General features: G+C 36.7%; 1 protein-coding gene across 1 annotated transcript in view; it reads right to left on the bottom strand.

Annotated features, from left to right (window-relative positions):
• The window catches only part of calb1 (calbindin 1), a 41,927-nt gene that overhangs the window by 2,192 nt on the left and 26,635 nt on the right, over positions 1-13,100 (bottom strand). Inside the window, exons 4-10 of the mRNA XM_022674138.2 lie at positions 12,514-12,594; positions 12,164-12,220; positions 5,657-5,734; positions 5,489-5,544; positions 5,356-5,395; positions 5,209-5,262; positions 1,137-1,208 (exon numbers count right to left, since the gene is read on the bottom strand). Coding sequence (XP_022529859.1) covers positions 1,137-1,208; positions 5,209-5,262; positions 5,356-5,395; positions 5,489-5,544; positions 5,657-5,734; positions 12,164-12,220; positions 12,514-12,594 — 438 coding nt within the window. The remainder of the gene's footprint in view (positions 1-1,136; positions 1,209-5,208; positions 5,263-5,355; positions 5,396-5,488; positions 5,545-5,656; positions 5,735-12,163; positions 12,221-12,513; positions 12,595-13,100) is intronic.

A 13,100-nucleotide genomic window follows, 5' to 3' on the forward strand; every position in this document is an offset into this window, starting at 1 on the left:
AAGACAAATGTCCTGAGAAGTTTACAGTTAGGGAATTGTTGTTTTATCCATGGTAAATGTAGCAAAACACCATTAGTGTTATTTAATAAATATTGACCTATTTTCTAATTTAGATAAAATGTGAATGCAATGCAGAATTCAATTGTGGAAAATGTGGCAAAGACTATTTAAGTTATATCTCAATAACTGAACAATTGAATAAAATATTTGTGCTAGATTGTTTTGGGCTAGATTTTCAAAATATAGCAAATAGACTTGGAATTGTTACTCATTAAATCATATTTTTTAAAATTATAATAAAATGTGAATAACAAAATTAAAAATTTGATCATATTTTGGAAAAACAGTAATCAGTAGTGCTATGATGTTACTGATATATTTTAATTAGGTAAAAATATATTATTTCAAAAATGTGCCAATAGTTGTTCCAAGGTTGCCGCATTAATGACAGAATGACCCATTTACAGCATTTAAATATACATAATTACACAGACATTTGATGCTGTAAGTTTTGATAATAGTACAACAGCGCTGATATACTCAGTTGTATAATTGATTTTAGATGGTAAAAGATGAGCCAAAAGCACTAAAATACTCAGTTGTATATTTGATGCTATGTGATAAAATATGATCCAAAAGCACTGATATAAACAGTATTTTAATTTGATTCTATAAGCTAAAGTTTAAAAGCATTTATTTATCCAATATTTTCATTTATTTAAACGAGTGGCCTACAAAATGTGCATAAAGAGTAAAAGCCAAATCAATAAAATGTATGCAGAGGTTCTCTTCAACAGTCAGAGCACAGTAGGTCTGAGTCTATTTCTGCTGGCGAAAGCAAATAAAATCATGATAATGATTTACTGTGCCTGAAGTTGTAAAGTGTTGAGCTGGGCAGCTGCTGTTACGCTGTGGCCTGAAGTAAGCCGTGTTTAGTCGCCTCTGAAGTTTTGCATTGTAATGCAGGTCACACACACACAGAGCGGGAGATTGGATTCTGACTGATGTTAGCATGCTTTCATGAGGCCGCTCCAACAAATTGTGTTTGTATAATCCCGTCCAGCCGCTGTTGGCGAGATGTACGTAAACAATGTTTCTCTCATCTAGGAAAAGCAAATGTGGAGGACTGGGCTGACCTTTTTGTTTTTCTCACACAGGTCTTTCAGCAGGGCGTCCAGCTCATTCTCGTCCATGTAGCCGTTCCTGTCCTGAGAGGCAGAGAGAAAGGGAAACAGGGATGTTGATCAGACACATACTCACCTTTCTTTTAATCCTTATTGAGACATTTTCCCTCCTTCATTCCTCTTTTACTTACTGAAGGATGAATTTTGCACACAAGGTCAGCACAATGACATGCACATTTGTCTAAACATTTATTTCACATGTTTTATCCTATTTTCTCCCCAATTTACAAGGCCAATTACCCAACCCACTCATGAGGACTTTTGCTATCACTAGCACATGCCTCCTCTAATACATGTGAAGTCAGCCACCGCATCCTTTCAAACTGCTGCTGATGTAGCATTCTGGTTCCGATACATCAGCTCACAGGTGCCTTGTGCTGAGCGAAATCACCCTTTGGAGTGATGTGGGAAGAGAGCGCCATGTACCCACCCAGAGAGAGCAAGGCCAATTGCTCTCTCTCTCAGGGCTCTAGCAGCTGATGGCAAGCTACATGAACGGGATTCAGATCATAGTGGCAGCACCTTAGTCTACTGGACCACTCGGAGCTCTGACATGCACATTTATAAAGCTTAAAACGAACAAGAAAGTAAACGTGCAACAAAATTATTTTTTGAGCCATAACCAACAAAATGAAACGTTACGCTAAATACTGAATACTGAAGTTTTTAATTAAAACGGACAATTTTTCACATTAAGTAACAATATACAACCTACAGTATTGTTTGTCTTATATTTTGAATAAAACCCCATTATGTTAAATTAAAAATATTTAGCTATTGAATATTGAACATTTTTAACATACAAAGCACAATACATTTAGCTACCTTAGCAATGCTAACAAGATGACTGCTTTTCCAAAATATGACTTTTTGCCAATTTTGTTAAATTGTTCAGAAGATTACACATTTTTATTTGCATTTTCTTATGATTTAAATATATTATAAGATTTCATGAGTAATAACTATATTTTGCTATATTTTGAAATTCTAGCACAGTGCTTAGAGCTTAGATTGGGCCCAAAAATTTCAGCCTGACCCTACCAAGCCTGTGAATGCACCAGTGTGTCATTCAGCCTGAGTCCGATTTAAACCCAACCTTTTTAGAAAGTAATTTAAGCAGCAAAATGCATCCAGTCTTTTGGTAACCAAAAATGCTAAGACTAGTTAAGTTAACTAGCTCAGCTAGCATTGCTTTAATAGCCATATTGCTACTGCTCATAACTTCCATCTTTAAAAAGCCTATTTGTGAACAGAGCAGACTGATTCCAAGCGTGAAAGTAACCACTTTATTTCTTTCATTATTTGTTTATTTATGTCGTTTTTTTCGTGTTGTATTATTTTTAAAGTGAATGCAGTCTGAAGTAGTTACTGCTGTGGACACTGATCATAAAGTAGCTAGCTAACTATGCTAACCAAACACAACATGCTATTTAACCTTTTTTACGGCTATTTGTAGCAAATTAGCTTTTCAAAACAACACAAAAAGATCAGAGTAATGTGGAGACATCACACAGCAAGCTAACTTTTATCCACTGCCCTTCAAAGAAGAGAATCAATGCTCTTACTATTTTGTGTAGCGAAACTGTTAAAGGTTCTAGTCAAACAGATGTGTTGGGTATGAGAGAAGACAATAGCTTTATGGCTAGCTTTATAGTGCACCTTATGTATGAAGTTTACCAGTCAGGTTGTAAGAAGCAGTAAAGCCACTCTGCTGAAATACAGCTGTATACAGGAGTTTTAGTGAAGTTTCTCCAGGCTAGGCAGTATTAGCATTAGCCGCTAACCTCAGCACTAGCTCTTTGTATATCGGACTGTAGATTGTAGTCAGACTGTAGTGTTTACCTTGTTAAAGAAAAGAAAATACTGGAAATCTAAGCTTACTGTGAATAAATAAAAGGGCTTTACTCACCCAAATAAACAGGCTAGGCCGTATTAGCATTAGTTGCTAACCTCAGCACTAGCTCTTTGTATATCGGACTGTAGATTGTAGTCAGACTGTAGTGTTAACCTTGTTAAAGAAAAGAAAATTCTGGAAATCTAAGCTTTCTGTAAATAAATAAAAGCGCTTTACTTACCTACATAAACAGTTTACGGGAGAAAAATCTGTGAAGATTAACATCCAGCGCTCGCTTGACTTTAAAAAACAAAGTTTCTTTTTTTAGAATTACAGTTTTGTTTACTTAGACACCCCCAGCAGTGAGGCCTGCTGAATTAGAAAGAATAATATGGCCACACCCTTGTTCCTTACTTTTTTTTTTTTTTTAAAAGCACCTAAATGAATGAAAATTGACAATCATAGATACTGAGCCTCACAATCTTGTGCAACTTAAAGTCTGTAAAATATTGTATGTTATATTTTGAGTTGCCATATATTCTGTGCCTTCCTAAAAACAAGGTGCCGGGACAGAAAGTGATAAAGTGGTCTGCAATTGTTTTTCGTAAAAAAGCAGAACAGTCAGGCAGTTTGGTTGCTCTTAGATGCCCTTGATAATGCTAATATATGGCAGAGCTGATATCAGTAGGCATCCGCTGTAAAGCGTGAAAGCAGAAGGCGTATAATTCATTGTTAACTGTCACTATCAGACCGAGACCAGTCCTGCGACCCTCTGACGCATCTGTGTGAATGACTGGTAGAGCTTAATGTGCACAAAATTCATTGGCAAACAATATATGCCAAAAGCAGATGTGTGCAGAATGTGTCAACACACACACCAGTCTGCTCAGAGACGCATCGTAGCTCTCCTAATGAGTATGTCTCGTCTTTGTTTGTGCCAAAACCCCTTTCTGGGTTTTCAGATAGCCCAGCAGTCTAAAGTGTGTGTTTGTCTTTGTGTTTGTGTGTGTGTGTGTGTGCATGCAACCTGAACCTGTCAGTCAATAAGGATCAGAGGTGCTGTCATCAGCAGCGAAGAATTCGCTGCCCTATTCAGGGACACACTAATACATTACAGTGAAGCCACAGCCAAGGACTCCAATAGAGTGCTGGAGGTGATATCCAGACAGGGCACCCTCTCTGCATACTAATCACTACCTCCCCTTAGACCTCCTTAAGATCGAAGAAGCCTCAAATCCTCACAATCGCTGAATGATCTGTTCACTTACGAACGTTTCACACTCAAGATTAGGTCTGGCCATATAAATCACTCTGCATTAAAGAATAATAAACAGCATGGGTAGGTCTCATTAAATGTCATATTGCGGTTTGGACTTTGGTAACAGTAAAAAAAGCATTAAACCCTCCCAAAGGCCTAGGGCTAGGTTTCTTTTAATTTATTTTAAACAAAAACTAGCTGTGCTAGTTCACATTTAAAATGAACTCATTCAAAGTTCAGTTCATACTAATTTAAATAAACTACAGATCCAAAAAGAAACTAGTTCAAGTTCATTTGTTTTTATTTCCCTTAATAAATAGACTGCTATTCTTTTTTTCAATAGAACCCATTTCTATCCATCCATCACCAGCCCAAAATCATTGCTACTCACAAAATAAACAAATATGTCACATACAATGCTGACTTTTATACTGAAACTTGTACTCATTTCCTCAACACAGTACAATATCAAATGTTTTAGTACCACACAGCATTTGTAAAACTTTTAAACTCCAGTTATAAACCTTTTAAACATGCTCTGACAGTAACCAATCAGAACACAACCGTAAATTGAATAGTTACTATTTTTAATTTGTTTACTAAGCTCTTGAGATGGCAGCAGTATGTGGGCAAGTATCGTTCTGCTGGAGTTGCACATATGCATAATTTTTTTTCTCTGATTTTTGTCCCCAATTTAGCACAGCCAATTACCCAAACCCACTCATTAGGACTCCCCGTTTCACTTGTGATGCCCCAACACCAGGAGGGTGAAGACTAGCACATGCCTCCTCCGATACATGTAAAGTCAACCACCACCTCTTTTCAAATAGTTGTACCAGTATACCCCTAAAAGTTTCTATACAAAGGTCAGCCTTTTACATGAGAATGTATGTAAAAGCAGGCTTTTAATTAACACTATGTTAAGGACATACCTTGTCGTATAACTCAAAGATCTTGTTGAATTCTTTCCTGGCCATCTTTACCCCCTGTAGAGAAAGATCAGTATCACTTTTGCTGTTAAGACAATAACAATCATCGTGGCATAAAATACTGCTTTTTTCACCCTGACAAATACAAACCTCAAATTTCAGTAGAAAGTTCTCGTCGTCTGGCAGTAGCCTGTCATAGAAGCAAAGATTTCATGTTATTAGAAGTGCTAAAAACATAGTTGGATATTAACAGCTGAAGAGCAAGAAAAGTGTCCAGACAAACCTTGCCATTTCTGACAGACATAATTTCCCATCGTTATTTGAATCGAAAATTTTCAGCTGCGAAAAAACATATGATAAATGACATATTATTAACATATCTAAAACTTCTCAATTCTTAAAGAAGGACCCAGAAATTATGAGTTAATCCTGATATCTGTGGTCTTCTTACCGTGGTTAATGTGTATTCCTCTAACTTCTTCTCATCAAAAGGTTTCTTTGCCCTCTGGAGCAGGTCTCTCAAAAAATTCTGAAATTATACCAACAATGAATTCAATTAACGTTTATGAGGCTTGAGGAAGAGAGGAATGGAGTACAGAAATAGGCAGTGTGCAGAAACAATCATTGGAGCAATTGCTAAAACAATCTGCTAAAATATCCTGACAGAAAATTTAATTCAGATTCATAAAACATTTGTTTAAACATGATATGTGCCGAGTAAATGCAATAGACACTTCAGGAGAATGAAATTGGTTAGCTAACCAACGAAGAACATATGTTTATTTTTTAATTATTTAAACCCTGTGCTCTGTACACTGTGTTAATGCATCTGTAATTGTACTGGATGATATGATAAATTTTATCAACATATATGTCTTTATTTCAGTCGTTATGATATAACAGTGTAAAAGCTACCCGGTGCAAGTACAGTGGTATGAAAAAGTTTTCATGATTTTCCTTTATAAATCATTGGTTGTTCAGATCAGCAATTTCAGTTAAATATATCATATAGCAGATGGACATAGTGACATTTGAGAAGTGAAATGAAGTTGTGCAATAATTCTTTAAACAAAGCCAGGTGCATAAATTATATATAGTCAAAAATATATAGTAGATCCTCCTTTTACAGAAATAACAGCCTCTAAACATTTCCTATAGCCTTCAATGAGATTCTGGCTTCTGGTTGAAGGTATTTTAGATCATTCTTCTTTACAAAACATCTCCAGTTCAGTCAGGTTTGATGGTTTCTGAGCATGAACAGCCCGTTTTAAATCACACCACAGATTTTCAATAATATTCAGGTCTGGGGACTGAGATGATCATTCCAGAACGTTGTACTTGTTCCTCTGCATGAATGTTTTAGTAGATTTTGAGCAGTGTTTAGTGTTTAGGGTCATTGTCTTGTTGAAGTATCCAGCTCCGACGCAACTTCAACTTTCTCACTGATTCTTAAACATTGTTCTCAAGAATCTGCTGATATTGACTGTTGGAGCTATTTATGTTTCTTAAAAATTTTGGTTTATTTTGACACTTTCCACTTGGGGGCGCTGCCAGGGTTTATAGGTAAATGCGGGTAGAGTGCGGGAAGGGGGTTTGGCGAGGAAGTCATCAGTATTTTGACCGCATGGTGAACGCTATTGGTGTGCGTAAAGCTGGACATTTAAAGATCATGAACGCTGGAACTATTGCTGAAATATGTACTGCTGATGTAAGACCAATAAATGGATTGGTATATCCAACGTTTTAAAGGTATGGACTTTGTTATATTGGCTCTGGTTTGGCTCTAATTGTGGTGGCTTAGGTTATTTTAGTTCCTTTTGTTTAAAAGGTCACTACAATGACTAAAATCCATGTGACCCTCAACTTTAACAATATTCCCGGTACCTGCACTGATCACACAGACCCACAGCATGATGAACCACCACCAAATTTAACTGTGGGTAGCTTTAAGTGTTTGTCTTGAAATGCTGTGTTCTTTTTCCATCATGCATACCTCCCTCCAAATAACTCAATTTTAGTTTTATCAGTCCACAGAACCTTATCCCAAAATGAAGCCAGCTTCAACAAATGTGCTTTAGCTTTAGCATACCTCAAGCGACTCTGTTTGCAGATTTTCGCAGCTTTACATATGAGTATGTTTAATTCCTGCTTTTATGCCACCATTATTGGTCCAAACCTTTTTGAACCTACATTAGTTACTGGTCAAATTGTTTGAGAGAGAGAGAGAGAGAGAGAGAGAGAGAGAGAGATGATTACATGTAACCTGAAACTGCCGTAATGATAAGGCACATAAAGAAATCAGTTGGACCAATTAGAAGGGGAGAACCAGCACTTTTTTTATTATTTCCACACATGAAGAACGTCTGGGTGTTACAGTATTCAGACCTTCTGTGCAGAATATAATTATCTTTATAAATTATTCAGTGATATAAGAAGCTAGACCAGTTAGTAATCGTATGGTCATTATGGTCTACATTTCCATCAGAGAAAATATGAGCTGTAGTGTAAAACTGCATTGTGGGATTCTGCAAATGAATCTGTAAATGAGTCTAGCTCACAGAAACGTACTGTTTGTTGGTATGTTAAATTTATGTAAGTAATCTTCACAACGTTACATACAACTCAGATTCTAATGAACTTAAAAACAGAATACGATGATTTGCAAATGCTTTACAACCCTTTTAACTGAATACACTACAAAGACAAGATAAGTAATGTTCAAACAGATAAACTTTATTGATTTTTGATAATATTCAGTAATATTCAGTAAAGAAGTTGGCACAGAGGCAACAAACGACTATAAAAGTTGAATGGAATGCTCAGGGAACACTGTTTGGAACATTCCACAGGTGAACAGGATAATCAAAAACAGTGTCATGATAGGTATAAAAGGGAGCATCCCTAAAAGGCTGAGTCGTTTACAAGCAAGGATGGGGCAAGGTTCACCACATTGTGAACCAACAGTGATTCCAACAGTTTTAAGAACAACCTTTCTCAATGTGCAACTGCAAGTAATTTAGAGATTTTATCATATATAGCCCATTAGATCATCAAAAGATTTGGAGAATCTGGGAAATCTCTGCAAGTAAGTGGCAAAGCAGAAAACACAGTGGTAAACAAGCCCCTGTCCTAACTTCTCTGAAAAGTGTTGCAGCATCAAATTTAAAATGAGTGAGTATTTGCTAAAACCAATTAAGTTTATCAATTTAAATATTTAATATCTTGTCTCTGTAGTGTATTCAATTGAATACGGGTTGAAAAGGATTTGCAAATAATTTTATTGTTTTTATTTATGTTTTACACATACATAAAAACAATACATCCCAACATTTTACTACCACATTAGCATGTAAACATTATCCCTACTGTACAGGTTTCCCTATTGACCTTTCCAGTCCTGAGTCCGGGCCACTAGGCACAGACTAATAAACAATAAAATATACTGGAAAAATGACTGCTGTTCAAATATTGCCCCTGACTCTTCAAATACTACATTTTTTACTTTGCTCTGGTCTGTAACGTTCCCTCCTGAGGGTTGTGTCAGTCACACCAGTTGTCATTCACTTCTTTACTTCATTCAAGTGCTCAGGCTCATGTTTACTGGAAATAACAGTGTCAACAGTAAAGGCCAGCACTTGACAGAGAGCTAATGGGTCGTGTGGCTGGGACTGACCCAGGGCTGATTCAGAGCAGTGGCGGACTCAGACACTTTTGAAGGGCAGGGGTGGAAAAAATGAAAAGGGCATGTACTGCATGATATGCGCCATGTGCATTCTAGAGGGGGTGTGGATAACTGAAAACATAAAACGAATAGAATAGATGCAAGTAAGAATGGGAGTTTTTATTTTTCATTTGTATAATTGACAGCAAATTACTTACCATCTTTTTCTCACTATAAGGGGCACTTAAAATCCTTTAATTTTCCCAAAAATCGTCAGTGCATCTTATAATCCTGTGCGACTTTTGTTTGAATTGTACCAGTTAGGTTGTAAGGAGCAGTAAAATCACTGCTGAAGTACAGCATTATAAGGGAGTGCAGCTTCATTAGCATTAGCCACTAACCGCAGCGCTAGCACTTCTGCTTTTCAGAGGTGAGTACATCACATTGTAGTCTGCGCACTTACTATGTTAAAACAAGATACATGGGGAGAACCACTAGAGCTGTGGTTTGCCGGAACACTCAGGGTTCACCTCAGTTTACACCTCAGTTTACTGCTATTGGGCGGCATTTACTAACACTAACCACAGCTTGGCTAGTCTTGCTAAAAAGGTCTGGCTAAGCACTTGCTAACCGCGGGAAGCGTTCACCCTTGGACAAAATACTGAAAATCTAAGCTTACTATGAATAAATGGAAGCATTTCACTCATCCAAATAAATGTTTTTCAACAGAGAAATCTGTGTAGATTAACATCCAGCGCTCGTTTAGCTTTAAAAGAAAATGTTTTTTTTTTAAGAATTACAGTTTTGTTTACTTATGTGCTTCCCAGCAGCGAGACCTGATGAATGAGAAGGGAAACATGGCGAGACCTTTGTTCACTTCAAGTATACATTAATTAATTACTAGTGTCGCTTAATTCGCTTTATAATCTGGTGCACCTTATGTATGAAAATTGACTAGAAAATAGACATTCATTGATAGTGTGCCATATAGTCAGAGGTTTAATTTACAATCAAATACAGTCTGTCCCACATATACAGGAATTACATCACATATTTGACCATGTTTTAAAAAATGTTAACAATTTTTTTGTGTGAAATTTTTAAAATTATTTTGCTGAGAGGGAAATGTATAAATCAGCAATGTTTTTTTTTATTTATGTAAATTGTAATTAGGTCTGTTTATTTAATTTATAAGTTTTTATTTCTTTTAGTAATAATATTTTCTTTCTATTCCAGTCTTGAATTGCCTTTTTAACCTAGATAACCTATATGCTAGATTTGCGTTTTTTTTCTGTCTCAGGTAAAAATTTAAAAGACAAGTTGTGCATTTAACTGGGCTATGTTTATTGCGGCCACCAAAAATATTGTGGCAAGTATTGGGCCCGTTTAAGCTTCTGACGGGCAGAATTTTTAGCTCACCCTGGAACCCTTACTCACTTTCTGTTGTCTTAGACAAAAGGCACCATATGTGAGATTTAAACACTAAGAACATGTTTAAAGTGGCAGTCCGTATTATTTTGTTTCTAAACTGAAAGCAGAAGGATTTCTAAATGGAGAAGGGATAAAATATTGTGTTTAATGGTAGCGGTGTGCAGCAATGACCATCCCTGCTAAACCTATACCTATGAATAAATACAGTCATATGAAAAAGTTTGGGCACCCCTATTAATCTTAATCATTTTTAGTTCTAAATATTTGGGTGTTTGCAACAGCCATTTCAGTTTGATATATCTAATAACTGATGGACACAGTAATATTTCAGGATTGAAATGAGGTTTATTGTACTAACAGAAAATGTGCAATATGCATTAAACCAAAATTTGACCGGTGTAAAAGTATGGGCACCCTTATCATTTTATTGATTTGAATACTCCTAACTACTTTTTACTGACTTACTGAAGCACAAAATTGGTTTGGTAACCTCATTGAGCTTTGAACTTCATAGCCAGGTGTATCCAATCATGAGAAAAGGTATTTAAGGTGGCCAATTTCAAGTTGTTCTCCTATTTGAATCTCCTCTGAAGAGTGGCATCATGGGCTCATCAAAACAACTCTCAAATGATTTAAAAACAAATATTGTTCATCATAGTTGTTCAGGGGAAGGATACAAAAAGTTGTCTCAGAGATTTAACCTGTCAGTTTGCACTGTGAGGAACATAGTAAGAAAATGGAAGACCACAGGGACAGTTCTTGTTAAGCCCAGAAGTGGCAGGCAAAAGCACACCTCAGGCGACTCTGTTTGTGGCGTGCTTGCAGAAATGGCTTCTTTTGCATCACTCTCCCATACAGCTTCTCCTTGTGCAAAGTGCGCTGTATTGTTGACTGATGCACAGTGACACCATCTGCAGCAAAATGATGCTGCAGCTCTTTGGAGGTGGTCTGTGGATTGTCCTTGACTGTTCTCACCATTCTTCTTCTCTGCCTTTCTGATATTTTTCTTGGCCTGCCACTTCTGGGCTTAACAAGAACTGTCCCTGTGGTCTTCCATTTCCTTGCTATGTACAATAAACCTCATTTCAATCCTGAAATATTACTGTGTCCATCAGTTATTAGATACATCAAACTGAAATGGCTGTTGCAAACACCCAAATATTTAGAAATAAAAATGATTAAGATTAGTAGGGGTGCCCAAACTTTTTCATATGACTGTATATTCATTCTAAAAACTGGGGTGTCGGGTCGCTTTCTGCAGAAGTTCTTCTGGCCACGTCACACGGCTTAACGTACTTATGTCACATGTACAGCATCTAAAAGTGGATCCAGCTTTTTTACTGAATGCGAGCGGCTGGTGGAGCAATGGAGACGTCAGAAGGCGAACCTTAGAGCTCAGTAGGTCATTCACTTTTAGTAAAAACTAAAAAAAGTGTAGTTAAAGTGAAATGAATGACTGAGTGCGCTGTCTCTTTCTCTGACTGAACATAACCTGGAATCGGATTTGCCACTAAGAGCACTCTAGCAACTCCATTTTTGGTCTAAGCTGCTGTAGGTACAACCTGGAACCCGTGATCTCCAGCATTCTCACATTACTGCCTTTTTATCAACTTCTTCTAAAAGGTCAGTGTTGTTTCTGTGTGACAGATCAATACAGGGTCTATCAAACAAAGGTGGACTGGTAGTTTGTGGGATGTTGGCCAGCGGTGTTATGTTTCGGTTACAGTGGCAGAGTAAAATGAGAAAGGGTAAATCTATCTCTCAATACTTCAGCATGGAAAAGCCCTGAAGTGCAGAGCTTGGCAGAGCTGGACTATTAATGAAACCCTCCCTCTGAGGTCATTACAGGACACCGTTCCTTCTTACCTTAAGCTCATCGGATTCGATGTACCCACTGTGATCAGCATCGTAAGTTCTCCAGGCCTGTTGGGGGGAATGACAGTGTTGGGGTTAGTGCTGCAGTGTGTGTATATAGAATAACCAAACAGAAACCCAAAGAAGAAGCTAACATCTTTCACTATGTTACAAGCAGTGCAAGATCAAGCTTTACTTTAAACATTTCTCCATTTTATTCCATAAGTGTTTTTTAATTGATGAAAGATTTTTAAATAAACGTGGCTAAAATGGGAATTACAGCAGCTGCAGTTATTTGTTTTACAGTCACAGGCTTAGAAACAGACTAAACAAACTAAAAAGACCATAAATCATATCCATACCTCCATAAATTCTGTACAGGACTTCAGCTGCTGGCGGAAAAATAGCAAGAAATTCTCCTCTGTGGGTAGGATTTGTACCAGCTGTAAAATAAAAAATAAAAACTGTAAAAAACATTGTATATCGTCGCTGTCAGGCAAAAACGTCCTATCCCCAAAAGTGCCACCTTTACTAGAGAAGTAGAAACATTATTAACTTTCAAAGTGTAGAAATATTCAATTTCAGGTCATTTTTAAAGCATTTTTATTTTTACATTCATCCTAAAATGTTGATGCAATGTGAAGAACAATTGCCAAATTCACATAATGTCAAAAAAATTAAACACTGTATAAAGGAAGATACAAGTTTTTTGTATAAATGCAACATATTGTCCAATATGTGTCACTTTATTAATGTATTACTTTTTATTGCTATGGACACAAGCAAGCTCTTTCAATGTACCTGCTGTACATTAGCATCCATGCTGCTACACAACCTTTACTGGTCACTTAATGCGCAAAACCCATTTTCTTTATACTCTATGTTCTGTTTTGTAATTTTCATATGTTCCAACAAAAACGTACAACATATTGTAAGAAGCAGTAAAAAG

Source organism: Astyanax mexicanus, chromosome 6 (genome assembly GCF_023375975.1).
Source record: "Astyanax mexicanus isolate ESR-SI-001 chromosome 6, AstMex3_surface, whole genome shotgun sequence".
Taxonomy (NCBI): Eukaryota; Metazoa; Chordata; class Actinopteri; order Characiformes; family Acestrorhamphidae; genus Astyanax; species Astyanax mexicanus.